Source organism: Meles meles, chromosome 12 (assembly GCF_922984935.1).
Source record: "Meles meles chromosome 12, mMelMel3.1 paternal haplotype, whole genome shotgun sequence".
NCBI classification, from domain to species: Eukaryota; Metazoa; Chordata; class Mammalia; order Carnivora; family Mustelidae; genus Meles; species Meles meles.
In genome coordinates this window covers 13,206,191-13,227,373 of record NC_060077.1, presented here as the reverse complement: position 1 = coordinate 13,227,373, position 21,183 = coordinate 13,206,191, and the positions used below count along the sequence as shown (strand labels likewise).

Below are 21,183 nucleotides of genomic sequence, written 5' to 3'. Positions count from 1 at the left end.
GAAAATATCGTCTAGGGATTGATTTTGCCAGGCTACGAATGCCAGACTAGGGATCTTGTAGTTTATTGGGTAGGAAACAAAAGTGGTATCACCTTCTATGACTTGGCTGTCTCTAAATGACATTTGTGAAATACTGAGAAAAAATGTTTCATCACATCTTAAAAGAGCTAAATGAAACTTCCAAACACTTGAGTTTAGAAATTAACATCATGAAACACATACGAATTTTAATGGTGCAAATTTAATTTCGTTGCTTTTAAACAGGACTGTTTCAAAATTCAATTTTAATTGTTTTCAAATCAAACAAATTGGCAGCTCCCCCAACCACCCCAACCAGGGACGTTCAGCTGCGGCCCCCAAGGTATCACCTTCCTTTCACTGTCCCACCCCACCGCCCTCGGGAACTTACTTCTTCCGCTCGAGTTTCTGTAGGGACTCAGTTTTGAGGTGCACCGTCTGTGTTCCTTCCCGCACAGCACCCCTGGAAATTCTAATTGGCTGTAGCCCTCCCATGTGCTCTGGTTTACCTTCTCTGATTGGCCGATGGCTTGCCGCGAGCGAGGATACCCGTTTCCTGGGCTACAGCGGCTGCGGCGGACTGAGGAGGGTGGTGCGCTGCTTCTAGCCGGAACCCGGGCGGGGCTCCCGGACTTAGTCCCGGGGCGCCATGGCCAGCGTCCACGAGAGCCTTTACTTCAACCCCATGATGACCAATGGGGTGGTGCACGCCAACGTGTTCGGCATCAAGGACTGGGTGACGCCGTATAAGATCGCGGTGCTGGTGCTGCTGAACGAGATGGGCCGCACGGGCGAGGGCGCCGTCAGCCTCATGGAGCGGCGGAGGCTCAACCAGCTGCTCCTGCCGCTGCTGCAGGTGAGCGGCCCCGCGGCTCCCGCTCATTCAGCAAACCTTTACTGAGCACCTGCTCTGTGCCGGACACCGCCCTGGGCCTGGGGGCAAGAGTGTTCAGCCGACACTCTTGAAGCCCCGGAGGACCTCAAAAAAAGGAGTTAATACCACCTGCTAATGAGGAGTCCTTATTACTCCGTCGACCAGGCGCTTTACATGCATTTTTTGGGTTCATATTTGTCTCCAGCATTTCTTAGCTGAGTGACAGGGGGAGGAGTGCTTTCCCCGGATCCTCCCGTCTTCTAGGGAGAGAGGCTGCACGTGGTCCTGAGCGTTGGAGACGGATGAATGGAACAGGCTCCCAGAGGACCGCAATAACCTGAAAGCGGACCTTGAACACTTAACTGTTGTTTAAGTTCTTTCCATGTTTTCTTTCATTTCGCAGACTCGGGATAGCAAGTTCCGTAACCTAGTTGGGCCTCTGTTTTCTCTCTGTAAAATGGGGACAGTAAGAGAGACTATGTTTTGGGAGAGTTGTATTCAGTTGGACTCTGCTCCACAGTTTGTGGCATATAGTAAAATGCTGAGTGTTAGCTGTTTTCCGTTTTAGTGTGTTTTCATGGGGCATGCACCTTTTATATCAGTTATGGTTTTTCTCATTTGTATGTGTGATTTTATGATTGACTCTCCCCTGTTAGGCTACTATAAGGGCCGTGTTTTGTGCTACTTTTGTTCACTCTTGTATCCCCAGAGCTCAGTAGAGCACCAAAGTAAAAGTGTGGGATAAGTGAAATGGGATATACCCTCTTGTGGCAGATGGGTGTCCTCCCGGGAACGGGGAGGACTTAGGAAGTGGAGTGTTATGCTGGAACTTGAAGGATGAGTAGTTGTCTATTGAGCAGTGGTGGCAGAAACAAAGATCTGGGGTCCTGGGCCCCCACATCAGCAATATACTTGATAACGGGTTTTTTGTTTGTTTGTTTTTAGATTTATTTATTTGAGATAGCATGTGTACATGCAGGGGGAGGGGTAAAAGGAGAGGGAGAGGGAAAGAATCTCAAGTAGACTCCTGGCTGAGCTTGGAGCCTAATGAAGGGTTCCATCTCAGGACACTGAGATCATGACCTGAGCTGAGACCACGTCAGCCACTTAACTGACTGAGCCACCCAGGCACCCCTAAATGGCTTTTTAAAAAAATACATCACCCAGGGGTGCCTGGGTGGCTCAGTGGGTTAAGCCTCTGTCTTCGGCTCAGGTCATGATCTCAGGGTCCTGGGATCGAGCCCCGCATAGGGTTCTCTACTCAGCAGGGAGCCTGCTTCCCCCTCTCTATCTCTGCCTGCCTCTTTGCCTACTTGTGATCTCTGTCTGTCAAATAAATAAATAAAATCTTAAAAAAAAAAAAAATACATCACCCAGGGGCGCCTGGGTGGCTCAGTTGGTTAATCGTCTGCCTTCCGCTCAGGTCATGATCTCCAGGTCCTGGGATCGAGCCCCACATTGGGCTCCCTGCTCATCGGGGAGTCTCCTTCTCCCTCTCCCTCTGCCTCTCCCCCTGCTTGTGCTCTCTCCATCTTTCTCTCAAATGAATAAATAAAATCTTAAAAAACATATATGTATATATTTTATACCCATATATATCCGTATATATATATGGATATATATATATCTCACCCGTATCAGTTGGGGGAGGGTACTGCCGACACAGATTAAGTGGCTTACCCAGTTGGTTGAGTACAAGAATGGGGTCTCCATTACTTGTAGCTCCCAGTCCTAGCCACGTTACTGTTATTACAAGTGTATTTTCCCCATTATTGAAATAAAAGTCATTATAGTGTAAGATTCAGTAATAGAAAAAGAAACAAAACAGTACTTGTGTTTTAGCTCACATCTTTCTGCCTTTGTTCATGCTGTTTTTTCTGTCTTAAATGATCCTTTGTTGTTTGGCTAAATACCATGTGATCTAGTAACGTTCCAACCAGACTCCCAATTCCTTTGCTTAATGCTGGCTTTAAGCATTAGTTAGTTTTTAAAAACCAGTTAATTTTTAATTACTCAACTAATATACAAAAATTTATTGTAAAAACTTCAGCTGATACTAAAATTAATGAAGTGAAAGGTATGGTTCTTCATGTCATCCAGTCCTTTTGCCTTTCAGAGGTTATCACTGTTAATGTTCATTCATTCAACTATTTATGGAGTCACAGGTCAGAATAGAGCTTTCTGGACATTTTTTAAAATCCATGTGTATATAAATAGGTAGAAGCATATGATTATAAGGATATATTTGTATCCTTTTAATTTTGCTTGAATTAAAAAATTTTTTTTTACAAAAATAAAATTCTATTCTATAGCTTGCTCCTTTCACTTAACCAGTCTTGGAGAGCTTTCCATGTCAGCACATTTGAATAGAACCACCTAATTATTTTTAATAGCTGCATTGTATTCCCCAATAAGGAAAGAAATATAACTCCTAATTTTAATGTTAAAGTAAGTTTATAGGGACGCCTGGGTGACTCAGTGGGTTAAGCCTCTGCCTTCAGCTAGGGTCATGATCTCAGGGCCCTGGAATTGAGCCCCACACTGGGCTCTCTGCTCAGCGGGGAGCCTGCATCCCCCCTCTCTCTCTGCCTATCTTTCTGTCTACTTGTGATCTCTCTCTCTCTCTCTGTCAAATAAATAAATAAAATCTTTTTAAAAAGTTTATAACTTATTATAAGTTATGGATTAACTATTGATGGACTTACAGGTTCTTTTCAGTTTTTCTTCATTTCAAAGAATGCATGCCGAACATACCTTCCCCAGAAGTGGAATTGCTTTCCACTTCTAAAACTGGCATATAGAGTGTCAACTTACTCTCCAAAAAAGATTCAGTGTTTGGTTTTAAACCTCAGTTAGATGGTAATCTTCTTGACAGCCAAGGTTGCATACTCTTTGTCTCTACTGTTACCGTGGACTTGGGCACATAGTATCTGTCTACTTCACAAGCTTTTGGGAAAGATCAAATGAGATTATGTTTGTGAAAAATAGGGCACCTGTGTTTGAATAATGTTTTCCAGTTTACAAAGCACTTTTCCTTTTCTTATTCTTTCTCTCTCAGGAACAAGGGAGATGGTTATGATTATCTACATTTTACTGGTGAAGGAAACTAGCTGTGCCATGATTACAAAATAGAAAGGAAGGAAGGGCAGGTCCTTGGACTACAGAGTCTATGCTTTGTTTCCATTTTAAACCTTTCCTCCGGGGCGCCTGGGTGGCTCAGTGGCTTAAAGCCTCTGCCTTCGGCTCAGGTCATGATCCCAGGGTCCTGGGATCGAGCCCTACATCAGGCTCTCTGCTCAGCAGGGAGCCTGCTTCCCCCTCTCTCTCTGCCTGCCTCTCTGCCTACTTGTGATCTCTGTCTGTCAAATAAATAAATAAAATCTTTAAAAAAAAAAACACAAAACCTTTCCTCCAATGAACCGAGAGTGCTTAAAATGTGATGTATTCCTTTAGCATTTTATAGGATGGTTATTTTTGTGATTTGAAATTTCACATTTGGAATACTTGTTAAAACAGAGGGGTTGATAAATGAATTCATGTTTACTATTTACCATTTTCCAGCTCCTTAAAATTTATCTGTAACCTCCCTGTTGTCTTTATCCAGGGCCCAGATATTACACTGTCTAAACTGTACAAGTTAATTGAAGAATCTTGTCCCCAGCTGGCAAATTCAGTACAGATCAGGTGAGCTTTTTTTCCTTCTGTATATGTGAAAATACGTTTATGTAGATGAAAATTAGAAAAATGCACAAGATAATGAATTCTCTAAAATTATATCTTTGTTACTCTGTTTTCCTAAGTACTTTACTTCTCTTTTTGAAAAATGGTTAACCTTAAACATACTGTTTAAAAATTTATTTTTCTGTATGGATCTACCTTGTTCTTTTTAGTCGTTGCAGAGAATTCCATTTTTGCTGGCTGATCTGTTATTTTGACACATTTTATGATCAAGAAAACATGAGCAGTGATGCTTTTTAGAATAATGAGAGTGACATTTTGGATTGTCAAGTTTGTTTTATGTGCTACCATTTTATATGAATCTCTAATTTGCTTTTAAAATAGATTTATTGGGTATAACTGTGGAATGTGAAACATGAGAGGATGTTCAGAGGGACTTCCTAAAACACGCACCTCAATTTTCTCATTCAGAATCAAACTGATGGCTGAAGGCGAATTGAAGGATATGGAACAATTTTTTGATGACCTTTCAGATTCTTTTTCTGGAACTGAACCAGAGGTTCACAAAACGAGTGTAGTAGGTATGACGCTCTTTTAAGGAGAGCTGAGAATGTTTTCATTGAAGTGAGCAGCTTTCTGAATCACATCTGTCATGACTCTGCCATTTCTAAACAAACACAGTGGGGTGTTGGACATGTTTTAGTTGGTATTTCTTGCCTTGCCATTGTATCTTATGTTTATGTAACTGTCTTGTGGAAAAGTATCTTCTGTTTTGTCTGTAATAGTTGCAACTATTAGCCTGGTCCTGGGGCCTTTTAAGGTTTCAGAGCTGTTTCTCATAGTTCTCTGGATTCCTTGTCTGCACTGTACGACTCTAAGTCAGGGTCACTGTTTAAACTTTTATGAACAGAGGTGAAGTGAGACTATATCATTGCTATAGTTAATAAGGTGCATACATGAAATTTCTTGAGGCTTTTCTGTTAGGTTTATATCCATACTTCATTCGGCTTTTTTGTGGGGTAGCTTTTATGTTTGTTATCCAACATCAGCTATTACATGATCTCCCATGTGCCAGGATCTGGACTTACAGGATAGGGACCTTCTTCTTGTGGAGATCACGTGCTGGTAGGGTGGGGCCAGATCGTGACAAGAAAACAAGTAGATAACATAATTTCAGGTAGTTCCAGTAGCCACGAGAAAACATATTGGATGGCTAAAGATGATAGGGCTTGGGGGTAGAGGGGAGAGGTGGGGACTGAGCCCTGTATAAGACGAGGAAACCAGTTTTGTGAAAGATGGGGAAGGACATTCTGGGAGGAGGGAATAGCAACTGCACGTGTCTCTTTTTGATTCTTTTGAAGGCAGAGTTGCAAGAAGCAGTATTAATGTTGTGTAGCCTTAATTTTAGTTAATAATGCCTTCTCCTGTGTATGTCGTTATTTTCTAGGTTTATTTCTGCGCCATATGATCTTGGCCTACAGTAAGCTTTCTTTCAGTCAAGTGTTTAAACTGTACACCGCCCTTCAGCAGTACTTCCAAAATGGCGAGAAAAAGACAGTGGAGGATGCTGACATGGAACTGACCAACAGAGAGGAGGGTGAAAGGAAAATGGAAAAAGAAGAACTTGATGTGTCTATACGGTAATTTGGGTTTTTCGGGTAGGCATCCCTTTCCTGTGAAATAGCATAATTAAAGGCACAGTAAATCCTCATTCATTCAGAGCTCACATGCCGCCCGCTGTCTTTTTGCCCCTTTACATCCAAGAAGTTAACCTGTACGGGCTGCGTCAGTGGGCTCCTTTGCCTTCTGATGTCTGACTGGGAGGCAGTAGTGGGCCAAAGAGAGCGGAGTCAGGTTGTTGATCCACTGGCTCCCTTCCTTCAGGGCCATGGTGGACCGTCTGTGGGGTCACGGCTTCTCTCAGGTGGTCCTCTCTACGTTCTTGTGGGGTCCAAGAACTAGGAAGAGGTTCCCAGGCTTGGGGTGTCAGGTGCCCCACTCACCAGTCCTGGGAACTGTATTGTCCCTTATGGCTTCTCTGTCTCCTGCCCGGAGTTTTATAAGTGGTCCTTTATTAAACTCTTCTCAAATCACCCCATCTGAATGTGCCATTTGTTTCCTGCTGGGCCTCCCGGACCAATCGTGTTCCTGATGTCAGAGTGAGTGAAGAGTTGATTAATTCAGTGAAAATGTGTGGCATGCCTACTAAAGTTAAGCACAGGAGACGGCATGCCACTGCTCACCTAGATGTTGAAGCTCAGAACCTTGGAGTGTCCTTGGTTCCCCCTCTCTGTCACCCCGATAACCAGTCCCTCCGCTAAGGCACTTGTTCTTCCACGACAGTTTGGACTTAGTCTACTTGTTCACTTGTCTCCATCGCCACTGCTGCCCCTGCAGCCCCAGCACCGCGTCTCCACTAAGGCTAGACTTCTCTGGCCTCCCCACTGGCCTCCTTGCCTCCTCTCTTGTCTCCCTGCAATCTGTTTTTCATGCAGCATCCAAGGGAACCCCTGTGCATGTAAACCGTCCCCTTCTGCCCCAAACGCTCAGCGACTGTTGTTGGCGTTCAGACCAGAATCCCAGCCTATCATGGCCTTAGTGGCTGTGTGTTCTGGCCCCGTCACCCTCCCTGCCTCTTGCTCCTCACTCCCCGCTCCGCTCTCCACGGTTCAGCAGCTCGGCCTGCTTTCAGCTTTGTGGATACTCCACGCTGACTTCAGCTCCGGTGTCGTCCACAGGCCTTTCCTGACCACATACCTGGAGTAATCTCCATCCCAAATACTTCTGGCTTCTTTAGTTCCTTCAGGGCTCTCCTCATGGAGTAACTTTTCACATTTATTTGCTTACTCCTTTGTATCTGTGTCTTCTGCCTTGGTACCCCTTCAGATCTAAGACCCCTGTCTGTCTTGCTTCGGGGCATCTTTCCCAGTGCTTAGTGTAGCGCCTGCCTCACAGAATGTGTCGGTGGATATATGCTGGATGAGTGACTGCAGAAAATCAACACACAAGCCTGTCGCCCGCACTGCCCAGTGATCCCTAAAGTACTTTTTACTGACTTCCTTCACTTTGCTCCCTCCCTTCCTCTCCCCCCAGCTGTTACCTGGGATCACTTCCCAAGTAAACTATTGCCGCTGGGAGAGAAGGACGCATATGTGCGTATATGTGTACAGTATATGCCATATACGTGTATACGCGTGCGTATAGACATGTACAGTACATAGCATATCTGATCTCAAGGAGCCCACAGTGAGATGAGGACAGGTGACATCGCAGATCATGACACTGCAGTGTGCTCAGAGCTCTGATTTAAGTAAGCCTCGCCTGCCCTGAGGAGGCTGGCTAACCGCTGTCGGGGAATGGGTGGTTCCTGAGAGTGGCCTTTGTTTCGTTCCGTGATTTGTTGAGCACATACTGGGCGCGAGAGCTTATATACCATTAAATACTTCCAAAACCTCGCTCACTTAGAGTTGCTGACAAATGTCTCTCATGTAGTGGAGGCAGGACCGTGTAGGCTTGAGTCTGGCTCTGGTGACAGACTGCTGGCTTAGGGTTTCGGCTCCTCCACTTATCCTCTGTGTGACTCTGGGCCAGTTACTCAGCCTCTCTCTCTGTGCCTCAGCGTCCTCATCTGCAAAACGGGGCATCCTGTCCCCTCCTCAGAGGGGTGTTGCGAGCATTAAACGTCCGATCCATGTAAGTGTTCGGAACTATGCCTGGCACGTAGTAAACGGCCAGTGAATACTGGCGCTCTGTTTCTCTACTTTCTCTTTTAGCTCAGCTGCCCCAGGAGTGCATCCAGGCCGCAGGGTCGTCCTTGTTCTGGCTACTTTATCTACTTCAGGTTGCAGAATGTCACTTCTTGCAAAATGTTGAAATTCAGACTTATTTTGGTTTGCCTGTCTTCTAAATCAATCTTATGTAATTAGGTCTAACTGCATTGTTTTGTTTTTATCCTATTCTAAGAACTCATCTGTGTGTGACCCAGTGTATTTACTATGAAAGTGTATCGTTTCATGTCAAATCTTGATGTCGTACACCTGAAACTAATGTCACATTGTGCACACTATACTCAAAAGAAACAGAAGAAGAAAAAAAGGAGAAAAAAAGTCTACAGTGAATTACAATGTATAAAAACTTTTTTTAGGGGCGCCTGGGTGGCTTAGTGGGTTAAAGCCTCTGCCTTCGGCTCAGGTCATGATCTCAGGGTCCTGGAATCGAGCCCCGCATCGGGCTCTCTGCTCAGCGGGGAGCCTGCTTCCCTTCCTCTCTCTCTGCCGGCCCCTCGACTACTTGTGATCTCTGTCAAATAAATAAAATCTTTTTAAAAAAAATTTTTTTTTTTGGGGGGCGCCTGGGTGGCTCAGTGGGTTAAAGCCTCTGCCTTCGGCTCAGGTCATGGTCCCAGGGTCCTGGGATCGAGCCCCACATCGGGCTCTCTGCTCAGCAGGGAACCTGCTTCCTCCTCTCTCTCTGCCTGCCTCTCTGCCTACTTGAGATCTATCTGTCAAATAAATAAATAAAATCTTTAAAAAAAAAAATTTTTAGGAGCCACCCAGGTACCCCTAAAAATTTTTTTTAATATATTTTTTAAAGATTTTTATTTACTTATTTGTTTGACAGACAGAGATCATAAGCAGGCAGAGAGGCAGATAGAGAGGGTGAGCAGAGAGCCCAATGTGGGGCTGGATCCCAGGACCCTGGGATCATGACCTGAGCCGAAGGCAGAGGCTTTAACCCACTGAGCCACCCAGGCGCCCCCCCAAAAAAACTTTTTTTATAAAGTAGGGGGTGAAGAATTTGAAACCATAAGAACTGAGAATCAAATTGCATATATATTACAATTTTATGTCTTCCCAGCGATAAAACAGGAATGTTTTTTCACTTAAAATATACAATATGCAGAATGCTCTGTAATGGTTAAAAAATGTATACCAATGTAAATTTTCATAATTTTCCAGTAAGTGACATTTCTGGACCAAAAAAAAAAAAGGTGTATGTATGGTTCCAGAAGATAGTGTACATATAGTAACTGAATTTTGTCACTGAAATTAAAGAGATACACTATTTAAATATTTTTCTCAATTATCACAATTTTTTGTCAAAAAAGAAATGGTTTTACTTGTAATAAGATTTTATTTTATAGAATATCTTTACATTAAAAAAAAGAATATATTTACATTCATTTCTTGGTTCTTTTAAAGAAGAAAATTTCATTTTTTGTGATCTTTTCTAATGTTTTATTGCATTATGAAAAGCTTCTTAATTTAGCTCTTTTATTTTTCCTTTCTTTCTGTTTGCTTTCTTTCTTCTTTTTTTTTTTTCATTATTGGAATGTTTTCAGTTCTCTTTTCTTCAGGAAAGTTATTTTTCTTGCCCTGGAAATTTGTATTAAAATTAGAAAGGAGTGAGGCGCCCAGGTAGCTCATTCCGTCAAATGTCCGACTCGATCTCAGCTCAGGTCTTAATCTCAGAGTCGTGAGTTCAACCCCACATTGGGCTCCACACTGTGTGGCATGGAGCCTATATGAAATAAATAAATAATAAAACAAATTAGAAAGCGGAAAGAAATATTGCATAGCTTGCAAATCTCCCATCTCACAGTAAAATTATTCTTATCTGGAAGGAGAAACCCAACTGCTAATTAATTGATTTTCCCCCTGCTGTTAATTTAGAAGAGAGGGAAGAAATATTTAGTCCATGGATGTTTATCATTTATCAAAAAAATCCCATCACAGAGGAGAGGGCACAGTGAAATTGAGCCTGTGTTTCATTTGCCCACAGTTTCCAAGTGCCTGCTGTCAGGAGCCGGCTGATAGGATTAGCCCGTGTGAGTCTGCGGTACGGAGGCTACTGGTCTGCAGGCCGCTGTAATTACAGCTTCCCTGTGCTCCTAAAAGGACCTAACAGAAGTAGAAATTCTCTGATATTTCTTCCCTTGTCAGTGATTTAATATAAATCTCCCAGATTCATTAATTTATTCAACAAATACTTCCTGAGTGCTTCCCGTGTACCAGATACCATGGTAAGAGGCTGTGTTGTCACCAAGGGGAGAGGGCCCTGTCCTCGTGGAGTCTTGCGGGGAGGGTCAGATCATAGAGAGGCAACTGATCAGTAATGTAGTTTCAAAGCAAGACATTGCCCTCGAGAGGAAATGGAACCCTCAGGTAGAGGGTAGAGAGAGAGTAACTGGGGTCCGGCTGAGGAGGGGCCCCTCAGACCCAGAGCCAGGTGATGAAGGAGCCAGGAGAAATTGCCAGAGCACACAGCATACACCCTGCTTCCAAGACAGGACAAGCCGCATGTTGGAGACACAGATAGAGGACAGTGTGGCTCAGGGAGAGGGGCTGCCTCATGCCCTCTGTTCACCTCAGAAGGGTGAGGGGGCCTCACTTCCTCCTTGGATGTTTAATAACTGTTCCTGTCCCAGTCCCTCGCCACCCCTGCTTCTGTCAATATCCTGCTCAGAAACCTCCAAGGATTTCACAGCCTCCCCAGCTGGTGTTCGAGGCCTTCCACAGTTGACCTTTCTGACATTACTTGCAGTTTCTCAGCTTGGATCCTTTATCCTGGTCCTGGTCTTGTCTTTTGTTTCCCTTTCCTGGAACGCCTTCTTCCTCATCATTTTCTCTGCTCCTTCCCAGCTTGCAAGTGATTCCCCCCATTTCTCAGTACAGAGTTCATAGTCACGTTTGGCATTTATCACTTACTGCTGTCTTCTCACCTGGGCGAGTCTCAGCCTTCTCCAGGACTGTAAGCCTGTTAACACATTGTGTGTCCTCCTGCTCCTAGACTGGCGTTTTCTGCATTGCAAGTATTCAGAAACAAAAAATAAAATCTTTGTTTTGATTGATTAATCTCATATGTTTAAAATTTCGATGCAGTGATAGACTTAAGACTCTAAGAGGAATTTCCAGACTCCTGAGAGTCTCACAAATGTCATATGCTATGTCCATATTAGAAACATACATCTTTCCAACTTTTGAGTGCAGTTTTATAAGGTTCATGGACTTAAATAAAGCCCATCCACGGACCCAGCTTAAGTGCCCTTGATTTCTAGCACTAATAAGTCTAAAATTCTGTCTCAGCTAATAATTGGATTTATAAGCAAGGTATACTTAAGCCCTTTTCCCAAATGGGTAGTCTTTTTCCTAAACTGAATACCTCTGTGGCTTCTCACAAGTTACTTTCTTCTGTATGTATGTGTGGGGCCTCGAGGAAACAGGAGGAGTCATTGAAGGATGGTTTGGGCCATGGTGTTTTTACTTGCTCTCCCCAAGCTGGTTCATGTCAGCTATGATTGCCACTATGGAGGCCAGAACTGAATTTGATCTTCATTTGTGGGGACTATACTTCCTTCTTTACAGATCAGTTTGCAGGGGCACCTGGATGGCTCAGTCAGTTAGGCGGCTGCTTTTGGCTCAGATCGTGGTCCCAGGGTTCTGGGATCGAGCCCTGTGTCAGGCTCCCTGTTTGGTGGGGAACCTGCTTCTCCCTCTCCCTCTGCCTGCTGCTCCCCCTGCTTGTACTCTCTCTCTATGTCAAATAAGTAAATAAAATCTTAAAAAAAAAAAAAGAATCAGTTTGCATGATGCTGATTTTCTCTGTGCTCTACTGACTGAGCCAGCCAGGTGCCCTGATCGTTGTGGACTTTAGAGGCGGATGGGACCAGTATTGTGTGTCCAGTTTCATTTAGATGAATTCATTCATTCATTCACTCTTACCTATCTCTAGCCTTTTTTTTTTAAGTTCTTTTTTTTTTTTTTTAAAGTTTATTTGTCAGAGAGAGAAAACACGAGAGAGGGGAGGGTCAGAGGAGAAGCAGACTCCCCGCTATGTGGGGAGACCGATGTGGGACTTGATCCCAGAACCCTGGGGTCATGAGCCGAAGGCAGACACTTAACCAAACGAGCCACCCAGGTGCCCTGTCACTAGCCTTTTTGTGTGCAGCCATGTTTCTTCCAAGCCTTGGGTTTACCTTGGTTACGAGGTGTGTTAAGAGAAAAGGGCTCCTTACTGCCCAGTAACTGTTTTCCGTTTGAGAACTTGGCCTGCGAATTCGTTTTCCATTTCCCTCCGGGTCACTGTTGTATCACTGATCTTTGTTAGACCTGGGTTGGGTCTGGCTCTTGGCAGCTGCAATGGTTGCAGAATCTGATACACAGCCTTAGGGATTGTTAGGTAATATTTATCAGAAATGAAGCCAGGAGAATATTAGAGCAGCACCTTCCGAAGTATTTTCCGTGGAACACTCGTGCTTCTTGAAAGTTGTGAGGAAAGGATTTTTTGTTCACTATGTTCACTTTGTTCACTTTGTACCACTAAGTGGTACATTAAACAAAAGTAAATAAAGTTTCTTTCTGTTGGATTTCTCTCACCTGCGTCATGAATCTCCAAGCAAGATAGAGTGTGTAACGTTCCCCAAATTACATAACCTCGGAAGCATTTTCTTTCAGAATACCCATTCACATATTATTTACATGAAAGTTGGAGAACTGCTGTATTAGATGCAGAGTGCATCTAATGAAAGCATTCTTTATGAGTAAATATTGATTTTTATACTTACCATCATCCTATACAGGAGTCCATTTCTTCAGAGTCTCGGGGCAAAAGGGTATTATTACTCTTACTTTGGTGTCAAAAAAAGGCTTCACTGTTGTGAATGTGTAGATTTCTCAAGCCCAGGTTTACATCCCTATATTTCTTGTCTGTTAATTCTGCATAATGTAAATTTCTAGGGAGATATTTCTTAGGAGAAGCCACTTTTTTCCTGCTCTTGAGTACACCATATCTTGTATCTGTACAAAGGAGATAGAAACTCTTCATTCATTCATTCCGCAAACTCTGAGTACCCGTTTTGTTCCTAGGCATGGTGCTCAGTATTGGCATCCAACTGCAAGTAAGAGCGGGCAGGTGTGGCGATGCATTGGCGCTGTGCTCAGCCTCTCTAGGAGACGGTGGGAGCTCGGTGGGAGACGTCTTGGAGGACATGACACTTGAGTCAGTCTTGAATGATGGATGGGGTACTGTAGTCCAACAGCGGGTGGGACAGTGGGCCCTGCAGGCTGAGGAAGCAGTGGGGGCATCTTGGTGCATAGGAGATCTGTGAAGAAGTCAGGCTGGGGTATGGGGGAGAAAGAAAAGGCGAAGGAGAGAAGTCATGGCTAGGACCACTCATGGAGCATTGCGCCTCCCCTGCTAAGTAGCATGGACTTTATTCTGGAAGCTGGGGGTACCACTCAAGGGCTTTAAATCAGGCATACCATGAGAGAGGTGTATGATGGAAAGATCACACTGTGTAGAACTTGGGTCTATAACTCTCCATATTTATATTGTGCGGGGCACCTGGGTGGCTCAGTGGGTTAAAGCCTCTGCCTTCGGCTCAGGTCATAATCCCAGGGTCCTGGGATCGAGCCCCACATCGGGCTCTCTGCTCTGCGGGGAGCCTGCTTCCTCCTCTCTCTCTGCCTGCCTCTCTGCCTGCTTGTGATCTCTCTCTGTCAAATAAATAAATAAAATCTTAAAAAAAAAATTATATTGTGCAAACTGTGGCAGGTCATTCAACATCACTTTTTAGTGGGTGTTTTTTTCTATTCCTGAGAGGAGAGAATTAATTGTAAAGGTTTTTGAGCTCTTCTAATGAAGTTATTTGACTTTGTCAGCCTTACCATTCTTGCTGTTGTGTAATTCTTTTTTGTTTGTTTGTTTGACTTTCTAAGTTTTTATTTTCATTCCCAGTTGGTTACCGTACAGGGTCATACTAGTGTTAGGTGTACGATACAGTGGATTCAGCACTTCATATGAAACCCAGTGCTCACGACACGTGCACTCTTTGGTGCCCATCACCTGGTTCTTCCATCTCCGTGGTGTAATTCCTCAGTAGTTTTGTTTTATTTTCTTCCAGAGAAGAGGAGGTATCTTGCAGTGGGCCTCTCTCCCAAAAACAAGCAGAATTTTTTCTTTCTCAACAGGTATGTTAATTGTTATTTATCACAAACTTTTATTATTTTTTTTAATTTTTAAAAAGATTTTATTTATTTATGGGGGGACACAAGCAGGGGGAGGAGCAGGCAGGGGGAGAAGCAGGCTCCCCACTGAGCAGGGGGCCTGACACGGACTCGATCCAAGGACCCTGGGATCATGACCTGAGCTGAAGGCAGATGCTTAACTAACTGAGCCACCCAGTGCCTCTGTCATAAACTTTTATTATTTATTTATTTGTTTATTTTAAAGATTTTATTTACTTAAGTTGACAGACAGTGAGAGGGAACACAAGCAGGGGGAGTCGGAGAGGGAGAAGCAAGCTCCCTGCAGAGCAAGGAGCCTGATGTGGGGCTCGATCCCACAACCCTGGGATCACGACCTGAGCCAAAAGCAGACGCTTAAGGACTAAGCCACCCATACACTCCATAACTTTTAATAACAAATCCTGTGGAGTGTGTTGTGCAAAAACAATGAATACTGTTATGCTGAAAAAAAAAAAAAAATCCTGTGGAGGGGCGTCTGGGTGACTCAGTTGGTTAAACATACAACTCTTGATTTTTGGCTTTGGTCATGATCTTGGGGTTGTTGGATCAAGCCCTGCAGCAGGCTCCACACTTAGCAGGGACTCTGCTGGAGAGTCTCTCTCTCTCCTTCTCCCTTACCTCTCCTCCTACTCTCTCTCCCTTTCTCAAATAAATAAATAAATAAATAAAATCTTTAATAAGTAAGAACATGTCCTGTGGCATTATATGTCATCACATGTGCCTGTCTTATTAGTAGGTTTATTAGTGAATCTGCATTATTCCTTATTCTCTGTCCTCTTTTCTTCACTAACAATACAGTGGTGATTATGTGTTCTTTATATTTTGTGTGTGATTTTCTTATTTATTTATTTTTTTTAAGATTTTGTTTACTCATTTGGCAGGGGGAGAGAGAGAGATCACAAGTAGGCAGAGAGGCAGGCAGAGAGAGAGGGGGGGAAGCAAGCTCCCTGTTGAGCAGAGAGCCCGATGCGGGGCTTGATCCCAGGACCCTGAGATCGTGACCTGAGCCGAAGGCAGAGGCTTAACCGACTGAGCCACCCAGGCACCCCTCTTTTCCAGTCTTTTTTAAAATGATTTCATTTTTAATTAATCTGTACACGCAACATGAGGCTTGAACTTAAAACCCCAAGATCAAGAGTTGCATGCTCTACTGACTGAGCCAGTCAAGTGCCCCATGATTTTATTTTTCTTAAAGTTATAATACATGTTCATTTTATAATAGTGTGTGACTAACACAGCCCAAAAACCTGATTTGGAAGATTGACTTCTCTTTCCCTAACATTTTATTATGGACATTTTCAAACCGAAAGAAAAGTTGAAAAGCACTGCAGAGTGAATACCCACATACCTGTCACCTAGATACCACAATTACTGTTTTATTCTCTCCTTATCATACGCCTGCACATCCCTTATCCAGCCACCATTTCATCTTTGATGCATTTCAGTTTGCAGACATCAGTACATTTTACCACAGACATTTCTTGCTGGTGCTTTTTTTTTTTTTTTAAGATTTTTATTTATTTATTTGACAGACAGAGATCACAAGTAGGCAGAGAGGCAGGCAGAGAGAGAGGAAGGGAAGCAGGCTTCCTGCTGAGCAGAGAGCCCGATGCGGGGCTCGATCCCAGGACTCTGGGATCATGACCTGAGCCGAAGGCAGAGGCTTTAACCTACTGAGTCACCCAGGTGCCCCTTGCTGGTGCTTTTGAGTTGTGCTTTTTCATTTGCTTGGTAACAGAAGCTGAATATTTTTTTTCCCATGTTGTTTTTAAGTATAGGATTTTGATTTTTTGTTCTACTTTCCTAGTTTTCCTTAATTTTGTTAGTAATTTTCTTTCTGCAGAAAGGTGTAATGTTTAGGTCTAGATGAAAAGTGATAGGATCATCCTGCAGATGAATTTCAAACCGAAAAACCCATCTGGACAATTGTTTAAGTGTGGAAGTGAAAATGTAGCTAGATCTTTACCTCATCCTCACACTTCAGTACCTTACAGATGGATTAAAGGGTAAATGTGAATATGTCAAGCTGTAATTAAACTGGGAGGAACTACATATTAACTTTTAAGTGATCTCTAGGTGGGGAAAGACTTTCTAAACATAAAAGCAATGGAAGAAAACACGTAGGAGAAGATCATTTGATTTTTCAGCATAAAAATTAAAATGTCGGGGCGCCTAGGTGGCTCAGTGGATTAAGCCGCTGCCTTCGGCTCAGGTCATGATCTCAGGGTCCTGGGATCGAGCCCCGCATCAGGCTCTCTGCTCCACAGGGAGCCTGCTTCCTCCTCTCTCTCTGCCTGCCTCTCTGCCTGCTTGTGATCTCTCTCTCCGTCAAATAAATAAATAAAATCTTTAAAAATAAATAAATAAATAAATAAATAAATAAATAAAATGTCTGCATGTCAGAACACATTCTAACAAAACTAAAAGGCAAACAATAAAATGGGGAAAAGTATTTGCAATAAGTGTGATAGTCACAGGGTTAATACTTCTGCGTTAAAAATCATATTTTCAAAGACCGATGATGAGACAAACTTTATAATATTAATGAAAAGAGCAGGAAATAAAGTGATATACCATGTTCTAATTTTGTTAAAAATATGGTATAGGTATAGGGGTGCCTGGGTGGCTCAGTGGGTTAAAGCCTCTGCCTTCAGCTCAGGTCGTGATCCCAGGGTACTGGGATCAAGCCCTGCATTGGGCTCTCTGCTTAGCAGGAAGCCTGCTTCTCTCTCTCTCTGCCTGCCTCTCTGCCTACTTGTGGTCTCTGTCTGTCAAATAAATAAATAAAATCTTTAAAAAATATATATGGTATAGGTGTATAAATGTATGTATCACATATACATCCTACACACATAGAAAAAAGACTGAAATAAGACACTGACATATTAATAGTGTTATTTCTGGGTGGAGGGGTCACAGATGATTTTTGTTTCCTCTGTATGCCTTTCCGTGTTTCTGGAATCTTCTTTAACAATATAACAAATTCAAATGGAATTAGAAATTATTATTTATAAATACGAATTTGTCTAGGTAAAGTTGAAGTGTCTGTAACAAGGTTAAGTACTAATATTTAATTTAGAATTCGTTTTCTACATATTTTGTATAATCATTGCTGGCGCCATCTACATGACACAGTTAACCAGGAGTAGGGCACCTGAGTGCTATGAGGCCCCTGGCAGTGCTGGATGGAGGTATATACTACCAATCCTGAGGGTGGTCACAGGCTGGGTTGGGTCACACTGGTACTTTTCATGTAGTTTGAAAAGTACTGCAGAAAGGGTTAGTGCAGGGGGCTTATGGGCACATGTAGGGGCTTACAGGACCTTACCTAGTCTAGAAAGTGATACAAGCAAGTGGTGGAAATCTCAACTGGGGTCTGAAGAAGGAGCAGGAGTTTGTAGGTCATGCGAGGAGCATGCGACTGGGCAGAGGTAGTTGGAAGGCTTTGAGTTTCAGAAAGAGGAGACAGTGTTTTGTGTGGTCAAGAGGAGACAGTGGCTACGAAAAAGGATATAGGGCATGCTGGTTCGTATATATGCCTTTCCACTGAGTTGTCATTTTTAAATTTCAGGCTTCTTTGTTAAAGAATGATGAGACGAAAGCCCTCACTCCAGCATCTTTGCAGAAAGAACTGAACAACTTGTTGAAATTTAATCCTGATTTTGCTGAAGCGGTGAGTCTTTTGAGTTGGAAAGCCCCAGTGAGGCTACTCTATATTGAGGGGTTGAGGAGCTGTGCAAATGAGGACTGGCCTGTTGGCCCCATTTCTTCTAAGGAAATGTTGGCAAGTCAACAAGCCTAGGTCACAAAGCTTTTCCTCCCAAAACTCACCTCTAGGCCATTAGGAGTTTCTTCAGTCTATTACTGTTCCTGTTCATGCTTCGTCTCTCTGAGGCTCTGAATAATGGACAGATGATAGAGTAGATTGATTTATTTTTTTCAAGTTTGGGGGCTAAAAATTCCTTTCTCTTTTATTAGTCTTTTTTTTTTTTTTCCAAGTTCAAATAATTCCATTACTTACTGGATTTTTACACTGAACACTTTTTCTTTCTTTTTTTTTAAACTTTCTTAGTAGTACCTGGATTTAACGTCTTTATTCACATGCAGAAATATATCTGATTTGGCTCTGCCTGTTGGAGGGAGGTTTAGTTCAGTGAATCAAAATGAACATAGTGTCAAAATAATTTTAAGATAATTAACTTAGTATACTAGTTCAAGACTCACTGTGTTATGACTTGGACATTTACAGAAATTAATTTTGTAATTTTTATATGAACTCAGGAATTAAAATCTTTTTAATTTGAGCTCAGTATTTCTCAATGGCTGAGCTAGGTGAGTCCACCCCATCACCTAATATAAGCAGTGTCATAGTGGACGTATATTTAGGATAAAACTCTGATGCAAGTCCTAATGGGGTGCCCATTTTTTCATTTGGGGGCTCCCTAAGGAGGAAACAAACCACTGTATCTTCAACTTGTTTTATCCTGCCTGTGGGGCAAGGTTAGGCTAAGCCGTCTTTCTAGGAGGGCTGGGGGTACACCGGTGTTTGCAGCCAGTGGGACGCTCTGAATTAGTCTCACGCGGGAAGAAGCCGAACGTTTAAAGCACGTGCATTGTTTCTTGTTTCAGCACTATCTCAGCTACTTAAACAACCTCCGGGTCCAAGACGTGTTCAGTTCCACACACAGCCTCCTTCATTATTTCGATCGCCTGATTCTCACTGGGGCGGAAAGCAAAAGTAACGGGGAGGAGGGCTACGGCCGGAGCCTGAGATATGCGGCGCTGAACCTGGCCGCTCTGCACTGCCGCTTCGGTCACTAGTGAGTCCGCAGAGACGGAAGAGATTCTCAACCGTTAACTTCCAAAGAGGGAAGCTCTTTCCCTGGACAGAAGTTGACAAAAATCTTCTGCTTAAGCAGTCTGCCCCCTAGTGTCACTGTTGAGCATTACTGTCTTAGTGCATGGCCTCTTCCTTACTTCTAAGAACAGCCATTGAGTTAAAAGGAAATTAGGTCATTAGGCCAGAGATTCCCAAAAGGATTTTTCGGAGGTAATATTGAGGTACAAAAGCTATTTTCAGTTTTTCAAAAAGCCAAAAGGAAGTAGTGCTTTTACTGGATAAAACTCTATACGGCTTGCTAAAAGCCACATGTTGGTGCTTTTGGATAGAATTCAGGCAGTTCAGTGGGGTACACTGGCTTACCCATTGCTAAGATATGCTTATGATTTTAATGAATAAAAATAAGATTTCCCAATTACTAATTACTAAATAGAGTTATGTGGATAAAAACATGGAGGGTATTTTGGAAACAATGAAATAATGTGAATAAGGGTGAAAAGGTAGTGAATTATTAATTAAAAGGGTTCTCCCCCGCCCCCACGGCTTTTTCCCCTTTGAGAGAAATGTGGTCTCTGCTACAGGCATTTTGAATAGTTAATGGATAATAGTGTCCAAAGTTCAAGAATTGAGACTTCTACCCATTGCTGTTTAGGTCAGAAAGTCTATTTCTGATTGTCACATTTTCAAAGGGACATGGGCTGGAGCTGGTATGGGGGACAGACTCCTTGTAGGCATTTCAAGACATGTCATATAGATTGTTTGGGAAGGATATGAGAATGGTGAACCTAGAGAGAACATGATTTAGCCAAGCACGTGTTTGGCATGTTTATGTCATAAAAGGTCATGTGAAGAAAACTTAGATGACCAAGGGTGTAATTCTGGAGAAGAATAAAAGCGGAAAGTACAAGGAAAGGGCTGTGCTTTGCCCATGATAAGGAAGGCGGTCCCACATGGAACATCTAAGGAAGGGTGCTCAAGCCTAGACCAGATGTCAGAAAGGGAATTCAAGCATCAGATTGATAGTTGGACTCAGAAAGGTTCGAATCTACTCTGAAGTACATGGTTTTATGAGATTCCATGTTATCTTTGGATCGACTTCTTTTTGTCTGCCCAGCTGTAACAACCTCTTAATTCTCATAATAAACAGCAATATCATTTGTAGTATTTACCATTAACTGATTTCTGTGTTCAAAACAGCTTCTGCTAGGGTTTGGAAATTTGTATTCAGCCTTCTAGATACAAATAGTCTGTTGGTGTACAGAATTTATATATTTATAATAAAAGAGACAACTAACTGCATCAAGTTAATTGCTAATTAATGTACTCCATTAGCTTCTTTGATTCTAGTCCTGGAGCTGTGGCCTGTGTAAAACTTTGTCACTTAGCTTATAGGCTTGTGAAGATTTCTTGGAAGTCATCATAGTTGTTTACTGAGCAACTGCTGTGTACTAGGCGTTGTGTTAGAGTGTTAGGCGCTGAGGGTACAGGAGGAAAAAAAAGGGAAAAACCCTCTGTTCTCATGAATTTACGGCAGGGAGGTAGATGATAAAAAAAAACACTAAACTTAATTCACAAAGGTGATAGATGAGAATAGGGTTGGGGAGTGCTGTTGTTTTCATAAGGGATACTCCTCCAAATATATGCACAGATCACTCCTTCCATAATAAGGTAGCAAGTCAGCCCTCCCTAACCTCTACTAACTTCATATTTGAATAGAGATTTAAAGCAGTCTTAATCTACCTGGGAAT

At 42.8% G+C, this 21,183-nt stretch overlaps 1 protein-coding gene across 2 annotated transcripts in view; it reads left to right on the top strand.

Annotated features, from left to right (window-relative positions):
• Positions 1-597: 597 nt before the first annotated feature.
• Positions 598-21,183, top strand: part of ANAPC5 (anaphase promoting complex subunit 5) — a 44,916-nt gene continuing 24,330 nt past the window's right edge. Inside the window, exons 1-7 of one of the 2 annotated variants that reach the window (XM_046025656.1) lie at positions 598-874; positions 4,497-4,576; positions 5,042-5,151; positions 6,018-6,210; positions 14,472-14,538; positions 18,167-18,268; positions 19,225-19,415. In XM_046025656.1, coding sequence (XP_045881612.1) covers positions 668-874; positions 4,497-4,576; positions 5,042-5,151; positions 6,018-6,210; positions 14,472-14,538; positions 18,167-18,268; positions 19,225-19,415 — 950 coding nt within the window. In that variant the 5' untranslated portion in view covers positions 598-667. The remainder of the gene's footprint in view (positions 875-4,496; positions 4,577-5,041; positions 5,152-6,017; positions 6,211-14,471; positions 14,539-18,166; positions 18,269-19,224; positions 19,416-21,183) is intronic. The other variant, XM_046025657.1, reaches the window with a different exon arrangement.